The 26,094-nt window shown below is 38.3% G+C and overlaps 1 protein-coding gene across 1 annotated transcript; it reads right to left on the reverse strand.

Annotated features, from left to right (window-relative positions):
• Positions 1-649: 649 nt before the first annotated feature.
• Positions 650-25,638, reverse strand: LOC121314058 (PAX-interacting protein 1-like). The gene is made up of 21 exons (XM_041246868.1): positions 25,451-25,638; positions 24,369-24,503; positions 23,898-23,941; positions 23,436-23,499; positions 22,719-22,832; positions 19,352-20,110; positions 17,038-17,848; positions 16,058-16,152; positions 13,208-13,303; positions 11,149-11,286; positions 10,641-10,762; positions 10,215-10,399; positions 9,611-9,654; positions 8,009-8,076; positions 6,651-6,753; positions 5,177-5,345; positions 4,379-4,479; positions 3,339-3,473; positions 2,273-2,348; positions 1,972-2,032; positions 650-1,406 (listed from the first exon to the last, which is right to left on the reverse strand). Exons 1-21 carry the CDS (start codon positions 25,529-25,531, stop codon positions 1,391-1,393), a joined length of 3,417 nt encoding a protein of 1,138 aa, XP_041102802.1. The 5' UTR covers positions 25,532-25,638; the 3' UTR covers positions 650-1,390.
• Positions 25,639-26,094: the final 456 nt, after the last annotated feature.

Here is a 26,094-nt window from a genome sequence, read left to right on the forward strand (position 1 = left end):
ATCCAAAAAAGCAAAACTTTTGCGACAAAAGATTTTTCCTAAAATTGTTTCCAATACATTTCTAGAAATTATAAATTTCCATTGGGGTATATAAACTTTTGACTACAACTATATAGATAGATAGAATAATATACGGGCTGCTGTGCATTACAAGAACATTTCATTGAGGGTTTCTGTGACATTATAAACTGAGAGTGGAGCTCGGGTGGTTTATGAAATGCCACAGAACCCTGATATTACATATTTTCTCCTAGAGCACTGCAGCTTATATGCAATTGTTTATCTTACATGGGTTTTTAATATAACACATGTTGTGGTTCAAGATATCTGTCAATACTACTCAGAACAGAATGTACCTTTCCAGGTTTACAGGGTATCTATCTCTCAAATATGGACTGGAGAGGAGGGCTATAAACACTTGCAAGCCTTTTATTGAAAACAAAAAAATGCAATATACTACTAGTGCAACAGGTCACCAAAATTTCTGATTTCTGGAGCAAAATAGGTTTTGTGGGATTCGCCAAATATTTTGGTCGCAAATATTTATGGCTTTACAGTATTTTGTTTTAATATAGCTGATACAACAGAAGTAAATAACTAAACAACAAAAATAAAAAATATTTTTGAAGTTCTTGTCGCCAGTTTTCTTCTTTCTTTTGTAGTATGTTTTGTAATTCATTTTCTCTTAGGTCACAGAATCGCCGTTCAGCAGTTTTTTCATCCAGCCATTTTATCTTATTGTTTAGGAGTGGAGGTGGAGGGCGTTTCTTTAAAAGGGGCGGGACTGACAGTGATGTGAACCAATCACATGACAGATGGAGACTATTGCCCGGTGGCGCAAGTATGTTAGGACAATAGTTCAATCTATTTTTCCTCCTAGGTTTTACCCAATCACAGCCCCTGATACATATATACACACACTGGTAAAAAAAACATTTTGAAATGTGTCAAAGCTCTTAATGTCACCAACACATTTAGCACTCATGATTTATATAACACAACAAGTGTCTACCTCAAATGGTTTCCTATGAGGCTTTGACACTGGCAGCTGCACATGCCTAAAAGAGGATTTAGAGCTTCACAAAATGTAATCAAAAACATCACATTTTATTCCAAAATAGAACACACAAAACAGTTGCAATGGATACAAACTGTACAATATAAAACTTTTCTTTTTCTAACAATCATTTAATATAGCTTACCCACAGCTACTTTAAATATTAAATCAATTCTGAATTACAATAACAGTAATAGAAAACATTTTAAAAATCAACACAGTGTTAGCCATCTTCTTTCCTCTCATTAGAATGTGTTATAAAGTATCAGCAGCAGGATTTTGTTTTATTATTGTTACTTCTTATGGCTGCTTCTACACGACACCAGAGAAGCATCACGTGAATTTATATGTAGGATTGTTAAGGAAATCATGTGAAGGGTTCCAAAAGTTGCAGTGACTTAATCCTAACCTTACACAGTTAAAGAAAAAAAAGAAAAAATAAACTAGACTGCACTTCAACATACAAGATCCCTTCTTTCAGCTCTCCTTGTTTCTGTACAATTACAGGTGTCTAGACACTAGATTTTGAATGTATTCTCTCCAACACCACGTGGTTGAGTTGACATTTACAGTATTTTCTTCTTTGTTTCACTAAGAACACAATGTGATTTCATTTACTGTGCTAAGTTGTGCGTTATTGTTTTGACACAAATATATTTTAAGAGCAGCTCCAGCTACCTCACTTGTATTTCAAATTGACTGACATTGAACAGCCAGCACAGTTGGAAGGTCACTTGATGTCACGTGATTTGAATGCGCATAGCCAGGAAAATAAGACTGACAATTTGAAACTATTGGGAGCAACATAACCTACTCAGACACATAAAAGAAGTATTAAAGTAGACATTTAAAATGCCATTTCAACCCGCCTACTCCATCTATTCAAGACTTCATGTGCAAGCTTCAAAGGATATGATTCATAATCCATGGTTTGTGTGAGCACTCCAGTCAGGATAAATTCTGCATTATGGACATCTGAAAACAATAAACATGCAAAAATATTAGAAATTTAAAAAAACAAACAAACAATACCTCTAAATAACAAATTACAGGCAGACAGTTCATGGATAATGGATGTCAAGCTCACATAAAGCATTTCATTAAGCACATCCTAATTTTGGTATTAAACTGAGTAAAGAACATTTCACCAGGTGTTGGACAGCGATAACTGAAATGCTCAAAGACAGCACAAACATGTCATGAGCAGCTTTTTACCTATATTTTTTGCAAAATATTCTCTGCACAAGTGAAGATCATTTTCACAAGAGATCAGGATAATTTCAGGTAAGCTCTGAGAAGAAAAGAAATGTGTTAATTATCACAATAACATTCAGTAAAATATAGGACATTATTATTATTATTATTAATAAAATGTTGGCATCAACTTTACGGCTTCCAGTACCAAACACTTCAGCAAATTGTGTAGAATGCCATTATTACATAGTAATCATGACCCTATGTGCACTGTCTCAGGAGTTATAAGCCAGTTTTACATTTGACCTTTAGGAGAGGTCACAGGCAATGATGTTTTTTATCGCGCATACACGAGTTACTTTGTGTATTCCATAGGAACAACGGCCCTATCGGCACTCCAAGGAGTTATTAGCCAGTTTTGCATGTTGATGTCATCGAACTTGGCCTCCATGTTTTTTTTATTGTAGCAACTTCACTCGATCAAATTTTAAAAGACAACCACACTAGGATAATGTGGCAATTTTTGGTTCAATCGGACTAGCGGTTTGGAAGAATATCTTTGTAGTTTGTGATTACGATGTCTGTACCATAAGATTTTTATGTCATGCAGCATAGCCCCATACCACACAACCTATAAGCTTCTTACAAACACCAACTAATCTTGGACTATCCCTCAACAACTATACTAAATTTCAGCACTCTGCAATAAGTGGTTTTTGAATATGAATTTTTACATTTAGGTAAAATGTTGTTTTTCAATCTAATATGGCAGCCAAACCATGCGACCTACAACATATGTTCAATTAACATTCATCAACTTCCCGTAAGCATCTACCATCCTACCGAATTCCGTCAGTTTTTGAGCAACTTTTGGCAGAAAGAATAATAATCATCCCAGCAATAACAATAGTGCCTAATAGATTTCCAATTTCCTCAGTTTTTATCAGTAGCCAGGTTCGGTATGCAATCACTCATAGACAATAGTCACATTTCAAAGAAAGAAGAGCCCTTTGTTTTTTAATGTAGTTTTGTCCCCACCTGCCCAAAAGTGCTCAATACAGAAGTCAGCAGACTGCAGTAAACACACCTTGTTCTGCTTGTGCTCCATGATCTTGCGGAAGGATGGCTGTTTAGTCAACAGCTTTCCACCAGCACACTCCACTATGGCTTTCATTGTTGTAAGGCTAGGGCAGATCCCAGGAGTGATGTAAAAAAATTTCCCCTTAAAAAAAAACATAATGGCTTAATTATTTATCAAGAAAAGCAGTTGTACCCTATATCATGTCCAGCAGACAGTTGTAAGATTAAGTAGTATAGGGAAATAAAACAATTTAAAAAATGCAAATTAGGTTCTTCTGTGTCCTAACACAAATTCATTTGAAATAAAATCAACTTTTCACTAACTGTTAAAAGCCTCGCTTTAACTCTTTGCGGTCCTATGTTGGACCATGTCCGACATCAACAAAAAGATGTCAAGCACAGGACTCTGGTCGTTTTTTCTCCGGAAAAAGAAGAGAAAACCTTTGAATGGCCGCTTGCGACCGATAGGAGCTGATAAAAAAAGAAAAAAATCTGAGCAATACATATAGCCCCTACACCACAGAGATAACAGACATAAACAAACAAGATAGCTGCTTCCACATCCAGCGCTCAAATATCAGACATTTCCAGAGCTTTTTCAGATGTTATAGTAATAACTTTGATCGCATTATTGAGGAGTTTGGGCGATAAAACGAGCGATCAGGAGATGATTTATCAGTATGCACGACTATGAAGAGGTAAGTGATAAATACAGCGAATAAGGAGTGGGCAGGGCTGTAGACGCAGTACTGAGTGTCCTGTTGATATGCAGCGCTTTTTAAACCTGTTTTACTGTGGAAAAAAAACAACTTTTAAACAGCGCGTGTAAAATAAACAGCGCATGTGAAAATAAATTGGACCTGACATGCCTGAATGGTGCTGAATAAATGGACTGCAAAGGGTTAAAGAACATACTTTTTAACCCCTCTTTACCTTAATGCAATCACTTTGAATAGAGAACCAGCAATAATTTTAGCGAGTGACAGTTACTTTGCTTCTGTTTTTTTGGGGTTTTTTTTTTGCAGTTCTCTTGTGCTGAAAAGTTACCTTAAACAGTGGAGCAGCATGTGCCCTCTTCAGCGATTCTTCTAAACTGAAACAGAACAGCACCTCTGCCTCAGCATCCCTCAGCATGAAGTTTTGCTCATCTGAGAACAACACCACATACTTTAACATAAGATGTTCAATCCCTAATCCCATGAGCGCGACAGACATGTACAGACATGGCCAAAAGGCTAGCATCACCCTATAGAACTCAATCATTTTGCTTCATAAAGTCAAATGAAACGTGCTGAATAAAGTTATGTTAACATATTAAATTACTAAAAAACATAGAAAAACAGGACATTTCAAAATCTAACATGAAATACTGTACTAAGATTATGGCTTCCGGTAGACACTTGCGGTATCATTTTGGTTCTTTGATGATATGATATTAAATAAAATATCTAAATAATGCCATCTGGACTGTCTCAGTGATTTTCCAAGTGTATAATACAGTACTTCCTAGATATTCCAGCATTTGATGATTCACTGTTATTCCATGCAGACAGTAGATTGTAAAAGTGCTATTTATCATTTCCTTTTTGTATGCACCCTTCAGAAATTACTTGTTTTTAATATTTCATTTACAAAATAATCTGGGACCTTTAATTTGTACCTTTTCACACAGTGTAGGTGCAAAAGGTGTAATTTCTTAGAAGACTGTAAATCTCAATACTCAAAACAGAAAACTGCATTCTATACATCAATAAATGCTTGGGAAATATAATTTCCCCTGAGAACTAATAATCATAATAAAAAGGATCATCATAATTAAAGTGCTTTTCGGTGGAGGATACTTACCAGCAAACTGTTGGCTTTTAAAACTTTCTTCTAGCCATTCCGGGGTGACTATGTGCTTCACGATGGACATAGCAGTCAGGAACTTCACAGTTCTTGTCACTTTGCTTGCAATTAGATGAGTACACTTCTGTGCACTTTCTGCAACTTCTCCTCCCAGGAAGTATAATTTCTAACAGCAGAGAAACAATATTATTAAAAATAACATTAATTATTGTTATTTTTATTATTATTATTATTAATTATTATTATTATATCATCATCACTTTTTTTCTGTAGATATAACCTTTGCCTCTATGACTATTATTCACAAAGACTAATGTTTTCTTAGAGTTGAGGAAAAATGCATTTGTATCACTAGGGTTTACTTGCACATCCACCGTAAAGCCTACATTTGTTCTCCATTACTGACAATTATTTGTCTACAGTTAATATAAAACTTGGTATTAACCCTTTGAGTAGTATGAAATGTTCCGGTACGTTATGCAAATTTTGAGCTTTGAACTTGAACTTTGAACTTGAATTACTGTGTCTACAAAACTCCTGATGTGATATTGTAACACTAGGTGTCTGTAACACCTTGTAGTGGTCTTTTGCGCAGATATTTACGGACTTACACACAACAAACCCAGTCACAAAAATGTCAATAATGTCTGGAAAACGGCGAGAAAGTACTAGATATAATATTCAATTCCGATTCAGATTGCAATCTAAATTCTTCTACTGAATCAGGTGTCAGTGAAGAATATTTTATTCAACATCAAGTTACAGGCATCCAGTGAAGACTTAGTTTAGTCGATTGTGCAACAAAGTCTCTCAAGTGGTACAAAAAAAGTTACTGTTCCACTTGCTTGACATGGCCGTGTTGATCGCCTTCATCGTCCACAAAACTACATCTAAAAAATGACCCCTTTCAGCAAGATCAGGCACTTTCTCATCTCGCAGCTTCTAGAAAATACCACACAAGGTGGAAGTCATCCAATTGAGGAGACGCCCAAGCTCAGACAACGTGATAAGGATCAATGTCCTACATTTTCCTCACTGCCTTCACCTTCAGCATGTGTTTACCCGGTTATGATGAACACCGTTCTCTCTGATTTTCTTTTTAGCGACGTGTTGTGGTTGATCCGGATTGTAGTTTATTGTTTATTGATTACCTGTTATTTTTGTCAAAACCTTTCGCTATGACAAAATAACGATTAACATTTATTTGTTTTGTTTACTTACAGTAAGAAATAGTTGTTTACGTATTTTCATTGTGTAATACATTGCTAACAGGCTTACTAACAAATGTATCGATGTGAGGAGTGTAAATAGGAAAAATTAAAAATACCTCACTCCACTGGGCCCATCAAAACATTCTAAAACTCGCTACTCAAACAGGTTAACAGGTTAAACAAAAACGTATTTCAAATTACCACATTATGAATATTGTAATATCACCAGATGTCTCCAAATGTTAAACTATTAATGTTACCTTTACATACTGCTGAACCTGTGCTGGTTCAAACCCAGTGAAGAGCATGGCAGGGGTTGATTCTGGTGGCAGCTTTTTACTGGGAAGTGGCAAATCGTCAACCCTACAGAAACGAGGACAGGTTTGTACAAGTTGGTAAATGGTCATTATAATTAAAGCCACAACACCTTGCATAGCAGCCTGCAACAGCTCAAAGTAAGCTTGCTACAAATCAACCTCAAACCCAAACACAACCATTTCAATATCAGCCATTTGGGTCTGAATGAAATGTAACCTTGAAGTAAAATGGGTATGTGATGTGTAATATTGATGGGATAACCATGCTCGAACTTGACCAACACAATCAGAGAATACAGCGTCCAGTACTAAGCCAATGTAACAAACCATTAGGTCTTTAACATCCAGAAACCAAAAGGTCACATGACCACAAGAGGCCAGCTGTATTAGGTCACTGGTAAATGTACCATTAGTGTGCCAGAGGAACTTCCAAAATATTAGAGATCTGAAGTCTGCACATCAGCGTTATATCAGATATTAGCAGTTAAAATAGCTGCACATGTATTATAAATGTATTACCAGAACATACAAAAATGAGTACATATGTAAATGGACTGTCCCTCACATCACTAATTTGTTAATCAAATGGTACCACCCCATATTCTTTACTGTAGCAGGTACAGGCTGAATGTCCTTGGTTACTGTTGTATAGGGCAGTAGAAATGGTAGCTCCCATATTCTTTACTGCAGCAGGTACAAGCTGAATGTCCTTGGTTACTGTTGTATAGGGCAGTAGAAATGGTAGCTCCCATATTCTTTACTGCAGCAGATACAAGCTGAATGTCCTTGGTTACTGTTGTATAGGGCAGTAGAAATGGTAGCTCCCATATTCTTTACTGCAGCAGATACAGGCTGAATGTCCTTGGTTACTGTTGTATAGGGCAGTAGAAATGGTAGCCCCCATATTCTTTACTGCAGCAGGTACAAGCTGAATGTCCTTGGTTACTGTTGTATAGGGCAGTAGAAATGGTAGCTCCCATATTCTTTACTGCAGCAGGTGCAGGCTGAATGTCCTTGGTTACTGTTGTATAGGGCAGTAGAAATGGTAGCCCCCATATTCTTTACTGCAGCAGGTACAAGCTGAATGTCCTTGGTTACTGTTGTATAGGGCAGTAGAGATGGTACCCCCCTTTACCCCCCCATATTCTTTACTGCAGCAGGTACAGGCTGAATGTCCTTGGTTACTGTTGTATAGGGCAGTAGAGATGGTACCCCCCCATATTCTTTACTGCAGCAGGTACAGGCTGAATGTCCTTGGTTACTGTTGTATAGGGCAGTAGTGCACTTTCCTTTTTGCTTACCTGGGCTTTTTTGCAGGAGGTTGGAGGCCGTGTTCATTGGGTTTCTGTTTTGGGTTCAGGCGCAAGCTCTGTTGGAAACGAGTACCATATCATTTTAAGAAGTATGGGAACTCAATGTCATCTACTATGGGCATTCATTTGATTTATTTGAAACACGACAACCTTGTTCCCTTAAGAAAATGCACTGCACTGAATCCAAAATGATTGCCTTTTTACTTCAGGGCTGATGTGCATTAGACAGAAATTGGATTTCAAGACAGATGCCAGACAGAAACCAGCAATCTGTTTCTTTAAATCCCAAAAGCTGCATGCTACTAGACTGCATAAAAAAAGGGGCTGCAAACAGCAAGAACCGATTTAATAAACATAATAATATTGGGGGTGGATGGTATTTCATACTGCACAAAATATATACATTAACATCTACAGCTATGGTCACACGTTTAGCATGACCCAGGACTGAGACATTTAGATCTTTATTTAAAGGGTACATAAGGACTTTTTTTATTTTATTTTGTTACGTGTTCCCATGTGTTGCTACAACTGTTTGCGTAAAGTGTGTGTTGTTTTAATTTCTTTAATTTTTTTTTAACATTTTGACCACTTTTAAATTGTATTCCCTGCCTCAAAATGGCTTCACAGAACTACATTTCCCCCCCATCCTCCTGCTCACATGATGGGAAATGCAGTTCTGAGAGGTTCAAGCCATAATAGTAGTACAGTATATCATGTTAGATTTTGAAATGTCACTTGGAAAACCACAAAGCAGTATGTAACTCAATGTGTTAACACATTACACTGTGTAACAAGTGAGTAGTTTTTTGAGATTTACGATTATACTGTATTTACAGTATAATTGTAAATCTCGAAAAACTACTTGCTTCTAAATCTTTTGTAGTCATCTTTGTATTACTTTATTATAAATACATGTTAATTTGGATTCATATGTTGTTTTTTTATGACTATGTGAACGAAAAGACACACATTTGCCCATTTTCCCCATTGGAAATAGTGATATTTTGAAATATCACTGTCCTGGTCACAAAAGCAAAGTTTGTGGGGAATAATAGCTATTTTCTATACTTTTGAGGCATAAGCAATTAGGAAATAACACTTACTACCCAGGAACAAAAATTGTGTTACATAGTGAATTATTCAACAGGTTTCATATGACTTAGTTAATTCTACAGGGTGATAAAAAGCTTTTGGCCAAAGCTGTGAATGCAGTTTGTAGCTGGCTAATGTAGACTAATTCAGTAGTTTGCAAACAGGTGTGCTTAGTAGAACAGTAACAAGGTCTCCCTGGCTGCAAGTTCAGATTCGCTAGACATTGGCACTTGAGAGGAGTTGTACCTTAGCCTGGTTTCCAGTGCTACAGATTGGTGGTGGAATCGCATAATGAAAGCCAAAGTGTGCAGTGTTAAGAACCACAGTCTGCCGTAGTGCAGAAAACCTCCTCTGCTGTTATGTTTCTTCCAGATGAAGATTTGTGGCTAGTATAGAAATACCATTTTCTTTTGGCTACTTTATTCCATACTACATTACAACACCACAGTGTTTCAATAGCTAATAACAATAATAAACAGAACAAACACCACTTACCATTAGGAGTTCTTGTGATATTTTTAACGGTATCCGCCAAGCAGCTGCATGAAAAACAAATGTTTCATATTAAAAATCATGCATTTCTGTTTTACATTGGACTTTAAATACATTACTGTTTCAATCCATGAACTACACTACTGTCTCATTCTACCAACCTTTTCAAAATAGTAACTATTCCATTGTTCCACAGGTATCTAAAAACTAAATGTACATACTTTGTGGTTTCCACTGTCAGACTATATCGCTTTGCACTGAAGTTGGTATCATATGGAAGCTGCTTAAGGAAATTGTCTGCATTTATGCAAGAACTTTTGAAACCCTCTATTTAAAATTTTTATGGAAATATTAATAGAAGCTTCCCTCAACTTACTGACTGTAATTTTAATAAATACATGGAAACACTTTCACTCACAAAAAACAGACTCTAAATCTGTATTGCCTACTGTGTAACACCAAAAGTATGTTAGTTCCTGGTCCAATTCCATGATTTGGGGTCCATTGCAATAAGATACATGTCTACTACTTTTACACCCGAGAAACAACTCATGTTTTATGAGGCAAAACGCAGTTCACTTGTCTTAAAACACAACGAAACACTTACCTAAAAGATTTGAAACGAGGTGCTGATTGGGAGCCAGAGGATCCTGAAGATTGAATACTGAATAACGACTGTGCTGAACCTGCCGCAATGCTTCAAAGTTTCCAAGAAGGATATCACACAACCACTGGGCATTTACACAAGGAATCCTCCATTCTTTGGCCTTTTCATATTTTAACCCGCTGGGTCTGAACAGGGAACAAATATGTGAAAGTTCATGGATAGGTCAGCAACATAGTAAAATGTGAAGATAATGCTAGCACTGTATCCCCTGTACTATACTGAGAATGTACATAATGGGTAAACTCCAGAGAAAGTCCTAACAACTTTTTTTTTTTTTTTTTTTTTTTTTTTTTTTTAAATCAAACAAGGATAAGCATTTCTCACTCTGATGTGTAGCTTATTCAAAAGTAATACAGGTATACTTACTCTTTGCAGACGAGCACTGTATTACTGCGACACAAATAACCAGTGTATTTTGCCCCTGCCAGATAAGCCATTAACTTGAGGTCATCCCGATCAGTATCCACAAACCCCGTCACAGAAATGATCTGCAAGTAGGAGATTATGATATCACAATACATAAAACGATACACCTTACAGTATAGTTAGCATGCCATATTCATGAATGGATATTCAAGCCAACAAAATGAACAGGCTTACCACTACTGATTTTATATATAAATCACTGCAAACATATACATGATCAATTATTCACTTTGAATAAAAACACATTTACTAGAATGATGCTTTCTACATTACATCATAATATCACCCAAATTGCATGCAGTTTTCCCCTAGAGTTTTGTTAAGGGGTATATTTATTGTCCCACCACCAGAGTTTAATTCTGCCCTCCAGCAGCATTAGCACCTAATCCTGGCTCAACTCTTTTTACCCTTAATCACCACTCTTCATTCCCACAGCCAGATTACTCACATGCTGTGAACAAGGTTTTCCTCCAGGGGGAAATGCAAAAGGAAAATGCAAGGTTCTATGGGGTGGGACCATCTTTTTCTTTTTGAGGATGGTATTCAGCCAATGGGCAGTCACACAGCGCTTCCCCTCTCTCAAAGCCTACCAAAGCAAGGCACATCAAATACAAATAACTACTGCACATTAATTCGCACCAGACCTGGGCTACAGAGGCCAAAGTTGTTGCTGCTGCAGATATTATAAATAGACCAACACATGTTTACTGAAATGTAGGCCAGGAATGCTTTCAATATGAAGAACAGAAACCTCAGTTTCATGCAATGAAGAACCAATGAATCTGTTACATAAAAATAATCATTTTGAATTATACTTAATGTAATAGCAACAGACACGTATTAAATACATTAACTGCAAGGAATAAAATACACACACAAATAAAAGAACGTGGAATAGGGACTGAAGAAAAGCATCAAATAATATTAATGAAGACACAACTAACAGTCGGGTGCACAACAGCAAGAATATCAAAGACAAACAGAGAAGATCGCTAAGGGTCATGAAGTGGACACAGTATTTAATGTATCTGATAAAACATTAACAGCCTCACAGAAAGATTTACTATTCAAGGGGCTCAAGTTTGTTCCTGCAAGAAGATACATAAATAAGGATACTGAATAAAATGAAATGCTTTTAATTAAATGAATGGGAATACTTTATGACGAAACACACACAGAATCAGAATGTGTGCATCAACATGGAATACAAATTAAAAGAAAGCATCACTGGACTCCTCCAGAGGGAAGAAACACATGGTTAGACGTGTATATTGAAATGAAATAGTAACAGGCCTAAATTTAACTAAGAATGAAGAAAAAGCACAGAATAGAGGATGACAGCATCATTACAAGAGCAGCAGATAAAGGTTCTGGGGTAGTGATAATGAACACAGATGACAATATAAAAGCAGTAGGGGCTGAATTGCAAAATATAAACACATAAGAAGCAGCAGTAAAAACTAATAATAACGGCATAATAAAAGAAGTGACAATTCTGGCAGATAGATTATATAAAAATGGGTTTATATCGAAAGAATTAAATTAAATGCTTCCACAAAATCCAAGAACAGGATTGGTTAGCGGTACCCGAAAAACGCACAAAGAAAAACACGTATGTTAAGGACACAACACATTTTCTGAAAAGGGTTAATAATATCAAAAGGTTAAACTTCCAGAGAATATTCCATATTATTTTGCATGGATGTAAACTCAGTAAACATAGCTGAAACATTAAGGGACACTGAAACCTGTAAAAGCACACGCAAAGTATTCACATATAATCGGTAAAGACAAAAGTGAAATCGCAAATAAAGAAAATAAATACTCAGTCTTAAAAATTCTGTCATGCAAGGATAGCAACCTTGTATATAGTTTTACTTAAATTGAATAAAATGAAATATGTAGGAGAGACAGGCATGTCGTTAAATAAAATAATACAAAACCACCTATCAAACCAGTGGGCATACTGCAGCAACTTTGAATTGTATTTCACCAGTCAAACTGCACTTCTTGATTCTTTACCGTGACTCTGTGCTGTGCTCTACCTTAGAATTTTAACCATGCCCAATTGTAAATGTCATCTACCTACCTAATGTTAAAAATACTCCGTCTGCAATAATGGTTGGGCAATGTTGGAATGTATTTTCTATTGTTTTGGCAAGGTTACAGTATTTGCACTGTTGAGATTATATTCTAATGTTATTAGAAGGAATACAGCAAAACAACAAAAAATAAGATTTGTTGGTACAGTTTTGTATTGCGCGCTAACCCCAGTGCAGCTTCAACTGGAACAGCTTCCGCACTGTGACATGCTGCTGAACTGTGAGGTGTTAGGTTGTGTCTTGGAACTAGGGGGAGAGATCGTTACCACAGGGTACTTTGAGCAAGTGTCTTTGAGCTCTGTATTCTAATGCTGTAACCAAAAGCCCCAACAACTCTGTGCAACCTGGGCATTGACTCAGCAGAATCCGGTATAGATAGCGATATGATTTTTCTTATTTACCTACCTGAACAAACATACTGCTGACTTGGCTTTCACATAAAAGGTGTGTGCATCGGCTACTGAGAGAAGGGTCCACTGTTCCACCATGTGCTTGAATAATCTTAACACAACAGTAAAAGGACATTATGAAAACTTGCAAGACAGCACACACAAGCAAATCAAGCTTAAGCAATTTGGGAGTTGATATTTTAAATAAATATTCAGTAAAAGAGCAAAGGCAAAAAAAGCTAAAGCTAAATATAAACCTTGACACCGGGAAAACTACAAAATAATAATACCACTAGTTTCTGCAGTCTGTCTTCAAGAAAGACAGACCGCTGGTGGGAGTTGCTGTTGATAACCTCCTTCTCTTAACTCAAGGGGCAGAGTCTACATGTTGCCAGAAAATGTAGAATGAAACCTGTTGCTTCTACATTGATGCTTCAAATGTCAGGGGACACTACTCTACAGTATAGATTAGAAATTAAATTATATAAATATAAATTATAGATAGAAAGTTGATGGAACGGCCAATGAGATATATAGAAATTAGCTTAGAAGTCACTGTCAACCAATCAACATGTAATATATTAAAGAAAAGGTAACCTGGTACAGTAATAACCTGCTTGAATGTTTTTCTGTTTTATTGCTGTAAATCAACATGTAAACAAAACTAATTGTAAATAGGTGAGGTTTTTTTTATATATATATCTCAGACATTGGTAACTGTGTAACAATATTTGCAAGCTGCATCTGCTGAACTGCAATGGCTATAAACAAGAATTAGGACTCATTCTATCCATTATTATTAAGTTGTATCAAATGAAAGCCTTTATTTGAGACAAAATGACCACTGAAAACAACTCGGGAACGTAACCCTTTGAGTAGTACGAACGTACCGGTACATCATTGAATTAATGGTCCCCAGGGAGTACGAACGTACCGGTACATCATTGAATTAATGGTCCCCAGGGAGTACGAACGCACCGGTACATCATTGAATTAATGGTCCCCAGGGAGTACGAACGCACCGGTACATCATTGAATTAATGGTCCCCAGGGAGTACGAACGCACCGGTACATCATTGAATTAATGGTCCCCAGGGAGTACGAACGCACCGGTACATCATTGAATTAATGGTCCCCAGGGAGTACGAACGCACCGGTACATCATTGTATTAATGGTCCCCAGGGAGTACGAACGCACCGGTACATCACTGAATTAATGGTCCCCAGGGAGTACGAACGCACCGGTACATCATTGAATTAATGGTCCCCAGGGAGTACGAACGTACCGGTACATCATTGAATTAATGGTCCCCAGGGAGTACGAACGCACCGGTACATCATTGTATTAATGGTCCCCAGGGAGTACGAACGCACCGGTACATCATTGTATTAATGGTCCCCAGGGAGTACGAACGCACCGGTACATCATTGAATTAATGGTCCCCAGGGAGTACGAACGCACCGGTACATCATTGAATTAATGGTCCCCAGGGAGTACGAACGTACCGCTACATCATTGAATTAATGGTCCCCAGGGAGTACGAACGTACCGCTACATCATTGAATTAATGGTCCCCAGGGAGTACGAACGTACCGGTACATCATTGAATTAATGGTCCCCAGGGAGTACGAACGTACCGGTACATCATTGAATTAATGGTCCCCAGGGAGTACGAACGTACCGCTACGTTCTGCAAATTCGCAGCTTTGAACTTGAATTACTGAGTCTACAAAACTGCTGACAATTGATATTGCAACACGAGGTGTCTGTAACACCTTGTACTGGTCTCTTGCGCCATCTGCCAGATATTTACAGAATTACACACAACAAACCCAGTCACAAAATGTCAACAATGTCTGGAAAACGGTGAGAAATGCTCTGTGGGAAAGAAGTACTAGAAATTATACTGAATTCCAATTCCAATTTAAATTCTTCTACTAAATCAGGTGTTAGTGAAAATATTTACCTTCAACATCGAGTGGGTCACGCTCAGACGACGTGCCAATGATCACTGACCTACGTTTTCCTCACTGCCTTCATTCACCCTCACCACAAGTTTACCTGGATGTTTTCTCTCTCTCTTTCTCTCTCTCGTTTATTAACTATTATTTTTGTCAAAACCTTTCGCTATGACAAAATACTAACAAATGTGTTGAAGTGAGGAGAGTAAATATGAAAAACCTCACTCCACTGGGCCCATCAAAATATTCTAAAACTCACTACTCAAAGAGTTAAACATGACATACCGTTAACACACACCGCTGCAGTTTAACATGAACAGATGTTCATAATAGTAAATTGTTTTTTTCAAGGAATATATTAATAATTGTGTCAACCTCAATGCCGCTCAACGACATTGTGGCATTACTGACAACTTGGTCATTAACTACCAGGAGTGGACCAATGGACACTTATTTATTGCATATACCAACTGTTTAAAAAAAAAACACCACCCTGAAAAAAGTCAATGGACAGCCTCCCTCTCAATATCCCACAACAGCTTCACATTCATTTTCTCAGCCATTTCATTGTTATTCCCCCCCCCCACCCCACCTGAGAAGCAGCTGACTTTTTACATCACTTTCACTGGCTGATTTATTCTATGACGTAATGTTGCTTCTATAAAATCAACAATCCTTTGATACAGTTGCTTGCAACAAAGTTGCCTGAAACTTTTAGCTTGCACATCACTGTCTACAAATAAACACCTTTCCACATTTTTTTAGCAACATATACACTAGTGTCCCCTCTGCTTCAAAGTCTCATTTATTTATTTATTTCCTTATTTACAGAATACAGTGACTTATTTTGACGTTATATTTGTATACAGCTGATTTAAACCCCTACCCGGTTGCAATTACTTACCCTTTTCCAAGTTGCTAGAAGTTGTTTGTCTGACATCTGCTCAGGGTAATCAGCAATAGAAAAGATGCAGCCCACTAGGAAACCGTGCTCTGGAACTGGAGAGAAGGATTGGAGTTAAAAACACAATGACAGTGTTCATAAAGAAAGCATTAGCATGTGCTCACAAAAATACAAACCAAAAAATAAATAAATCTGGCAGACCTATCAAGGAATCCATCTGCAAAAAGGACCCCTCCCTCCCTCTCAACACATCTTTTCCCTGAAACGCACTTGCTGCGTCTACCAAATCTGTCCTTTTCTCACTACTTACTCCACTCTCCGCCTCGTCCAAGCTCTTATACTCACCAGACTGCACTACTGTAACTCTTTCCTTCCTGGTCTCCCTGCTTCAAGTATCCACCCCTTCAGCACATTCAAAATTCTGCAGCTCGCCTAGTTTTCTCTCAAACTCACTACTCTCATGCTTTGCACCCTCCATTGGCTGCTCCCTATATATGCTTGCATTCAATGGATCCTCAGCTGATGCACTATTACCATTTACTGTAGGTATAAATCGTTGTAATCCTAACTTGTTGCATCATATTTCATATTGTACATTACTGTATAATTTGCACTTATTGTAAACTATTCTGTATTTATATTGACCATGCATTGTAACCCTGTACTGCCCAGTAACACCTGTAAGTGGCCATGGATAAAGGCACCTGCCAAATTAAAAAAATATATAAAAAAAAAAATTAATAATAATAATAAAGCTGTGCAAATATGAAGTCTACATTTTAAAGGATGTGGGCGAGAGGCTGTGAAACAATTGTGAAATTTGAGGGCAATATGGTAAAGTGTATGATCTCCATTATCCTGAAATTAGTCTCTGAAATGCAAAATGGTAGCCACATTAGTTTGGATATCAAGCTGAAGATTTGTTATGGAATGCCAGGCCTGATATAAAAGGATGGATGACAGAAAGATGCAATACATACTGTCTAGTCCGGGCTCATGCCCAAAGAGCTGTTGCGGCTGCACTGGCTGCAGCTGTGCCTGTTGCTGCTGCAGTTGTGGATTCTGTTGCTGATGAGAATTCTGACTCTGTAGATGTTGCACAGTCTGCTGCTGCAGTTGTTTCTGCAGCTGCTGCAAATGCTGCTGTTGTAATTGTTGCTGCAACAGGTGCTGCTGCTGTTGCTGCTGCTGCTGGTGTTGCAACTGCTGCAAATGCTGTTGCACACTTTGAGGATGCTGCGGATGCAACTGTTGCTGGTTGTGCTGCTGCTGCTGCTGCTGTAATCGGTGCTGCTGCTGCAGCTGCTGCAACTGCTGCTGCAAAACATGTTGCTGTTGCAACTGCTGTCGATGCAACTGCTGAGGTCGCAACTGCTGCTGTTGCTGTTGGGCAAACTGATGTTGCTGCTGATGTTGCTGAGTGAGGATTTGCTGGTGGAGCTGCTGCTGGTGTGGCTGATGGAGGAACTGATGAGTTTGTTGTGGTGGTGGTTGTGGTGGAAAGGTTTGCTGGGGAATTTGTTGTTGCTGCTGCTGCTGCTGCTGCTGTTGATGCAACTGCATAAGCTGTTGTGGTTGGAGATGTAAGAGAGAATGCTGTTGGTGTTGTAGCTGCTGCTGCTGCGGTTGAGGATTTTGCTGCTGCTGTTGGACCTGCTGGGGTTGCTGCTGCTGCTGCTGCTGCTGCTGCGGCTTTCCTTGGTTAAACAGTACTGCGTTTGGATGCCCCTGCTGAGTCTGATTTGCTGCTTGTTCCAGAGATTTTGTAGGGGCTGAAAGGGTCTGTAAGATCTATAAAGGGAAGACAAAAAAAATCTGTTAGCAGACAGAGAGAACGGGGTATACCGTGTGGTTTATTTTCTTCCACAGCGAGTTTGCTGATGCCCCGCTCAAATTCAGATTGTTCATATAGGTACAGCGCATAACCTCAGATGGAGTGCACCTCTATTGGCATATCTGTAGGTCTGTTAAAACAGTGAACAAAAACTGACAATCGTCATGCAAGGTTTTACAGTCTATTCCCAACAAGGGGGTAATATTCTGATATTTTACATATTCCACTTCTGTATTATTAAATATCTGCAAATGAAAAAATAAATCACTGAAGGTGTTATTTGTCACAGCTCTATTACTAACAGGGCATTCCCATAAATTGCTTTGAAATCAGACTGCCAGATTTAAAAATGACATTAAATGCATGTTATCACTAAGCAAACAACTTGGCAATCAATCTTCAACAGATTGAATTTTTGTGTCTATCATGGGCAGAAACAGCACACTACCAACATTGTAGACCATTTCTTCCCATCTGTGTCCCTCTCTTCATTTGTTATAATTTAACGTTTTAATGAATAAACATGCTAGTTTATTAATAAAACAGACCAAATCTAAACAAAATACCCCATTAATTGCTGGTACTAACAAGCAAATCCACACTGTTGTGAAAAAAAGTAATTATTAAATGTTCTGTACATAATATAATCATCCAAGGCCACAACCAAAAGAAGATTGTTACTCAAGGATTATTAGGGTACTTGTTATCAATGTTTTTTCGATTAGATTGCTACAAAATCAACTGGTCACAGATTGAACGCATTATTATATATAACTTGCTCTACTGCTCATTTCTAATACATTACTGCTCAGTGTTCAATTAACTGGACTGGTTTGATCTTGATAACTGCAGATTGTTTCTTTGGCTTTCTAAATTACCTTATTAATGTATCCCTTAGTCAGCCGCTGAAATATTCATGTTGCTACTCATATGTCAGTAGACACACTTGGCATTTTACAGTCTGCTATAAAATTGTTCTTTTTAAAGGAGATTGCAAAGCAGTGCTGTGAAGATCTTTGCGACCCCTTATCACAGGGTTTGCCAGAATACATCACAGCTGTACAATGAAAGACCATATTGGGTCCTGATATTCTATTTTAACATTAAAATACTCCTTATAATGTCTTGATCCACAGGCAAAAATCGATAAATGCTCATAAATCCGATTACAGCTTAAGCCTTTCATGAAAGACATCTACTTTTTTGACCATTACAAAATCAAGGACTCTTAAGTACTATTTACTCTCTAGTATTTTCTAAGATCACCCTTTTTCCTTAAATTCTTCACACTATGTTGCCCATCTTTCCCCAGTAACTGTACTAGAATGAGTCACAGAAAAGAAGAATCAATTAATCAAAAAAAGTATCTAGGCGATCATTATAAAACAAAGCCAGGAAAAAAAAAAAAAATAAATGTGACCAATACAAATATCAACAGGCAAGCAGAAGATTTAACTTACATGTGCAACATTTGACGGCCTGCTAGTTTGCTGAATATCTGCACTATTCGTAATGTTCCTCAATGTCCGTACAGCTGGGCTCCAAGAAGCCATCATTTCCTGCCTCTCTGGTCCCTGGGCACTCTGTCCCGAAGGCACCAAGTTACTTCGTGCCTCCAGGGGCAGAGTATTGCCTGGTGCTACATTTGCACACAAGTTACTCCGTGCCTCTTGGGGCCCAACGCTGCCTGGTGCTGGTGGTACATTAGCACACAAGTTACTCCGTGCGTCTTGGGGCACAACGCTGCCTGGTGCTGGTGGTACATTAGCACACAGGTTTATTAGACCGGTGTCCTTCCCATGGGGCAGCCGGTGCTTAGCAGCCACTGTCTGGGGAACCTCAGCTGGGGTCCAGTTCAGGTTCCTCTCCTGTTTCTCTGGCGAGGAGTCAGAGGAATCGTCAAACATCAATTCACTTTTCAATCGGTCACTCCTCTTCTGCTGCTTTGGGGAGAACCCCTCTGTGCTCAAAGGGGACCCCTCACAAGACGAGGCTGGGCTGTACTTCCTTGATCTGTTTTCAATGTAGCTGCCATCGGACTGCGAGCCCCTGTCATATTCTTCCTCTTCGCTCTCCTCTTCCTCCTCCTCCTCCAGGATATTCAGTCGTGGATGGTACTTCTCTTCTTCCTTTCTGGACTTGTCAACAACAGAGTCCAACACCCAGTCTGGAGTCACTATTTTAATACTGCTGTGCTTTAAAGCACACTCATACTTTTCCTAATAGAAAAAAAAAAAAAAAAAAAAAAAAACACATTACAATACTTTTGCACTGTTGGAATACCCAGTAACACTTTCACAAAATTGTACCCAGATTTTTATTTTCAGCAATATTTCAAATTGTGTGGTTTGTACCAAATATAATGACAGTATCTTGAAGTGTAATACTTTCTCTACCAGTTGTATTTCTAAAACCTTGTATGCATATTCAAGGGATCCCATTGGTCGTCCGTTTCACACGACAAGGGAATTTATACCGGTTTTAAAAAACTGCTGTCTAATACTTGGTTAACTTACACAGACATGCTCACAACCTAAATTCCCAGCCAAAATCTGAAATCCTAACTACATCCCTGAATTGGGCAGCCATGTTAGGGGAAGTCTACTGTTGCCAGATTTCCTAACACTGAAAATAAGCTTCAGTTAATTAAAGATATGGGATTCTGTTGAGCAAGATGATTGCATATAAGTGCCTAAGCAAATCATCAATTTTATCATTGGAAAAAAGGTACACTGGTAATTTCTGACACTTGGAAGAGGTTTATTGGCTGCCAGCCCCTGTAGCCGAGAGGATTGGGCTATAAACACTAAACACTCTTCCTGTAATAAACTGAGCACAGCCTTATGCACAGACACTACAACGTCAAGCTACACACACACCCTGGTATACGCAGATACAAAGCCCTCAGTATTATTGCTGTCTACCAGACCAGTCAAAAGCCCCATTAAATTGAATTGATCACAAAGCAGATGTGTTTGAACTATTCCCATTTTCTTTGAGCAATGGCAATAAAAAAAAAAAAAAAAAAAAAAACATTTTATGGGCTGCTTGGTACTTAAATAGGTACTTGAGGCTATGCGAGTAGGTAAGACAGACACACCAAATAATAAACGCTGAACTTTGGACGAGTAGTCAGGAACCACTGAAATGTCTCTGATTGAAGAGGCTGGATTGAAGCTGCTGACGTTGTGAAGTCAGAACACATTCAGACGGGATGACCGGATGCATAACTGATGTGAAATGAAAATAACCAGCCAGAAACTGCACATTTCTGGAAGACAGGAAAATTTATTTCCAAGTTCCCTTGAATCTAGCACTGATTTTCAATGCTGGCCCTGTAAGACAAGCAGTACAACAGATAAGGCGCGTATACAAATTATTTATGTGAAAAAGCTTGTTTACACAAGGAATATACTGTATGTATATCTACTACATATTACGTTCAGTCATCCAATAGTGCACGTATACCAGTAAGTACACGGTGTTTCCATGCATGTTTTATTCACCAGTGTGTTTGCCATATCTATTGCTGTTAGAGTGATCAAGCAGTAAAAACAGACTGTCACTGTCTGCCAGGAGATGGGGGACGTGCTTGCCACTTCCAAACCAGCTGGAATTCTGACCTTGTAAAACAAACCTGTGGAGGCACCTGTATCCAATGCGTTCACCTGAGTGACCGACATTCCAGCGGGCAGTGCTGCCTTTAACCCAGGACCAAGCATTCAGTGGGATGCTGCCCCAGGACCAGCGATTTTTGGCTGTATTTGACTCTCTTCCTATGAAAATCCACTAAAAAGTCTATTTTTCACAGTAGCATCTTCGAAATGGTGTCCTTGCTTTCATTCATCATGCATTCTGCTTATAGATACATGTATAAAAACACATTATTCTATGCCTCGAGGGACCTTATAATACTTCCTGAAAGTTTTGTTGAAAAATATTGGCGTTTGTGCAAATTGCAAGAGATTGCATCACCCGAGTGATTGCAATGCAATAATACACGTTTATTCTCAGGGGATTTAGAAGCAAGAACGGACGCTACTCTCGATTATTTTCTCAAAATAAATATTTATCAATAAAATAATAGTTACTAATTGCATTATTATCAGTAAGGGAAAAAAAAACATACCTGATACATTTAGTTCATGAAATAGTATCTGTTTATATCATTTCTTGATAGTAATAAATGTTGTATTAAAACATGAGATGAGACTGAATAAATGTTCTAGTATAATTATGAGTCAATACATCATTTACAGCGTTTCCCTTTTTATTATTCGCTCTAAGCAAGATCCTGTGATGTTTTGTTTCTGTGTGCTGCTGTAAACTGTCTCCGCCCTTTAGACACCAAATGTCCCTCTTAGTGACATCACACGAAAAAAATCTGAAGGTCAGCCCCTCCCCTATCCAATGACATGCGTTTCAAGCCTGTACTGCAAAATAAGGTGGCCCTGCAAATCATCAAAACAAAGTGCTTTTTTATCGTGTCTATACGATCGCGGTCCTAGAAGTCCACTTCATTATGATCGTGTAACACAATCCCGGTCCTTAAAGAGTTAAGCTTAACTGAAGCACAAACATGGCTCAATGCAACAAGTTACTGTACATAACCTGTGAGGTAAGCAGTTCCCTTGGTGCATTAAATTAGTGAGAATACAGAGGTTGCTGTAATTTTAAAATATGCACAAAATAACATTTCGAAAAAGCAATGACACCAGTAACCAAGAGCATACAGACTTGGCTGGCTGGCTGGCCCCTATCTGTCAACTCAAACCATCCAAAATCATGACTGCACATACGCAGCAAGCAAGAAAGCAGTACACTTACCCCAGCTGGCTCAAGTACAATTAAATGAGTACACTTCTTATTCAGGTTCAACTGGCAATCCCCTCCATAAAAGGTTATCAAAGCCCAGAGTGTATTGCGGTCCTCGGACGAAATCTGGTGCAACAAAAAATCAATTATGAAACGAGTTCATGTTTTTGTTTAGTTTTTTTAAGTATGTATATCTAGAAATTTGCAACTATTTAAGAGCTGAAAACAATTAAAAAGGTCTAATTAAGCAAATTTCAATTATGGGTTTAAGTAATTGAGAGCTCAGTTGGAAGAAAACCAGAAGACTGTGGGTTTGAAAAGCCCTGCTGTAGATGATCCTCTCTGCATATTTCCTGTGGTCTATAATGACTCACTCAATAACAAAATCTTTATATGCAATGATTTGTATAATTTGCCCTTTCAAGAACTATTAAATGTACCTATTCATAGCTTTGCAATGTCACAGAACACTTCGACCTTGAATAGGACATCTGTTAAAGGGCAAGTAGTGCTAAAAGAGAGTAACAGTGGATTGTTTATTCAATCCCAAAATAAAAGTGTATTTCATGAACATGTTGTTCAGGAATAACGTTAGGGATAAAACAAGGTTAAACGGCACACAAGAACACAACAGTAAAAGGCAATTATTACTTTAAGAACAAACTTCTTAGCAGGTAAAAATGAGAAACTTAAAAAAAAAAAAGAACAAAATGACTTGAATGTACATACCCTGGGTAAACATGCAGTGACGCCGTAGAAAACCTGCCCTGATTCTGGAGAAAAACCAGCCACTCTACATGTCATTTGTCAAGGAAAAACTAAACGTGCTGGAAAATGAAGGCTACCACCAGGTAGTACACCTGTTTTGTTCAGCAAAGAGCTGGCAACTTGGAATACAAAATTTTAAAAGCAATAAAAAAAAACTCAGGTGATTATGACTCCAAATACGTACTTGAGATGAAGCTTTTTAAACATTCTTTGGCACAATTTCTTATAAGTAATTTCATGGTAAGTAAATTTCGCAGGAGTTCTGAAATCCTATTATAAATAAGATGATATCTTCAGAGAGCTTGTCAGAATTTGATTAAGCTTTAATACATTGATGTTTGTTGCACAAGGTAACTTAAATACAGAAAACACTGCAATAGTCCAAATTAATGCAAGACAAGTGATGCAAAACAATAAGGATACGGTAGAAGATCTCCACATCGAACAGACAAGATTACCCAGGACGGCTGCAAAACAAAGTTCAAACATTAATCCTACCAACCCCACAGCAGAACTGGAAATGCTCAGCTGAATTGATCACAACTCCGGAGAGCCCTAGAACTGCTACTTAACAGCTTGCAGAAGGGGCAACCATGTGTGAGCTGGCAGAACAACAACATTGTAGTCTTTCCAGCAACTGTATCTTTGTATTACTCTTCTAAAGATGTACTGTAATCCTGATGGGATCTAATAATGTAAACACACAGCAATGAGAATGTTTGATGTTGTTTGCTGTGGTAGTGCCAGTCTCATGCCAGGTCGTTGTTGGAAATGAGAATTTGATCTCAAATCGACTCATCTAAATAAATAATAACAGTATACTATGAGGGGCTGTTTGAAACTGGAACGCTAAACTGTTTCACACAAACATTGAAAGGGCTTGATAGTCCATACCTTAACAACAGGCAGGTCAAAGACCTCACGTGCCTCTCCCACCTCGGGACTGTCCCCATCGACTGCAATGATGTGTGTAGCGAGCGCATTGTAGGACACTTCTTTGGCTTTCCCAGACTTCAGGAGCTGAACTACCTAATAATAAACCACAACAACAGCGATGATTGTGATCGTGATTTCAAGACTTTAACACAAATAATTTAAACATTAAAAACATGGTTTTGTTTTTTAAGGGTATATTTACATGAACTTCATACACAATAACTTCAGATGTTAAATGACAATTATATCTACCTCAATATCACCATTTTTAATTGCATTCAATTACAGTCCTATTGTCATATTAACTTTTCCATTAAAAAAAAAAAAAAGGTATTGGGAAAAAAGGTAAAATAAAAGATAAACAGAATGCCATACTGTTTTTTTCCCTCATTACGCTGGCGTACATAAATACACCTTGAACGACAGTTGGACAGCATGCTGTATTACACTAAAGATTCCTGACTTTCAGGGATGGAAATAAGGCTCCTGTTGCATAAGCTTTTAAAATCAACCCTATAATCAACACCCCTCTTTACAACTCAGGGGTACACTATCTGGCAGGAAGTTCAACCCAGCAACATCCTGCTACAACATGCAATTCAATCCCAGACAGGAGCACAGCACGCTAGTTCAGAGCACACTATTTAGCAACCCGAATTAAGGAATGTAAAAACACAAATTAAACGTGCACGCTGCCTACGGAATAAAACGGCGCTAAACAGTTTCGGTAAACAAGCGCACTCGCAGGACACAATAACGACATGCACATGCTTTCATTTTAGAAGGTTTACAAAAAAAACAGATGGAGGCCCTGTCGCAAAAGAAAAGCGTTACTATGCTGTGTTTTGCTAAGGTACACCGACAACAATGAACTAGGTCAAGCAATTCGTAATTAATATGCGTACACGTCAGCAGGATAAGTGCACACTTGTATAAACGCCCATGCACGCAACACCCGTTATAAAGCCAACGCAAACTATTAGTGCGGCTATCCACACTTACACTATACCCTCCACACACAGGGCATACAGTCGCTCTACCTTTTGTTCAATGTCTCCAACCACGTAGAATTTAACATCTTTAAACAGCTCTTCTGGAACCGTGAGCTCCTCATCGGACATAGTTTTTGAAGTGTAAAAAAAAATATAAAAACCTAGAATATTACAAACTACCTAAGAACAAACACACGTTAAAGTTAATGCGTTTCCTCTCTTCCGCCACAACAACCGCCAAACTGCACAGGGCGCGCAGTGGGAGCCTCTACTTTACCGTTTCAAGAGGGGGGGGTCTTCATAAGGAATGGTGTGCAGATTTCTGTTTACGACTTGCCGGCTTAATCCCGCTTTATATATGTATATATAACTTTAAAATCTGACTATGAGTGAATGAATACGTTTTTTGGTTTTGAGTATTTTCTCGTGTGTGCTATGAATAGTACAACGCGTTTCCCCTGTATAAATGAGATATGCCATTAAGAGGAGGAGCCTGCATAAACAACGTCACGCCCCATTGGCCGAGGCTAGCGTGTCTGTGATGCGCCGCGCTGCTTTTTTCCCGCTAGCAGGGAAAGCGAATATTAAAGCAAGGCGCGCCTGACAGGGCGGTGCACCGGCTAATTGAACCGTACGGCGAGTGACACTGGCTGCTTTTCTGCTCGGAACACGCAGTACCGCAGCCAGGGCTG

Source organism: Polyodon spathula, chromosome 4 (assembly GCF_017654505.1).
Source record: "Polyodon spathula isolate WHYD16114869_AA chromosome 4, ASM1765450v1, whole genome shotgun sequence".
Classification (NCBI taxonomy): Eukaryota; Metazoa; Chordata; class Actinopteri; order Acipenseriformes; family Polyodontidae; genus Polyodon; species Polyodon spathula.

What these genes read in the sequence shown, in the direction of transcription:
- LOC121314058 (XM_041246868.1), bottom strand. Translation starts at nt 25,531, where the DNA reads ATGTCCGATGAGGAGCTCACGGTTCCAGAAGAGCTGTTTAAAGATGTT. An exon ending in ACAGTGCTCGTCTGCAAAGA is followed by an intron (nt 10,400 to 10,640) that starts GTAAGTATACCT and finishes TTCCCTGTTCAG; the next exon opens with ACCCAGCGGGTTAAAATATG. An exon ending in AGGTTCAGCAGTATGTAAAG is followed by an intron (nt 5,346 to 6,650) that starts GTAACATTAATA and finishes CTCTGCTGTTAG; the next exon opens with AAATTATACTTCCTGGGAGG.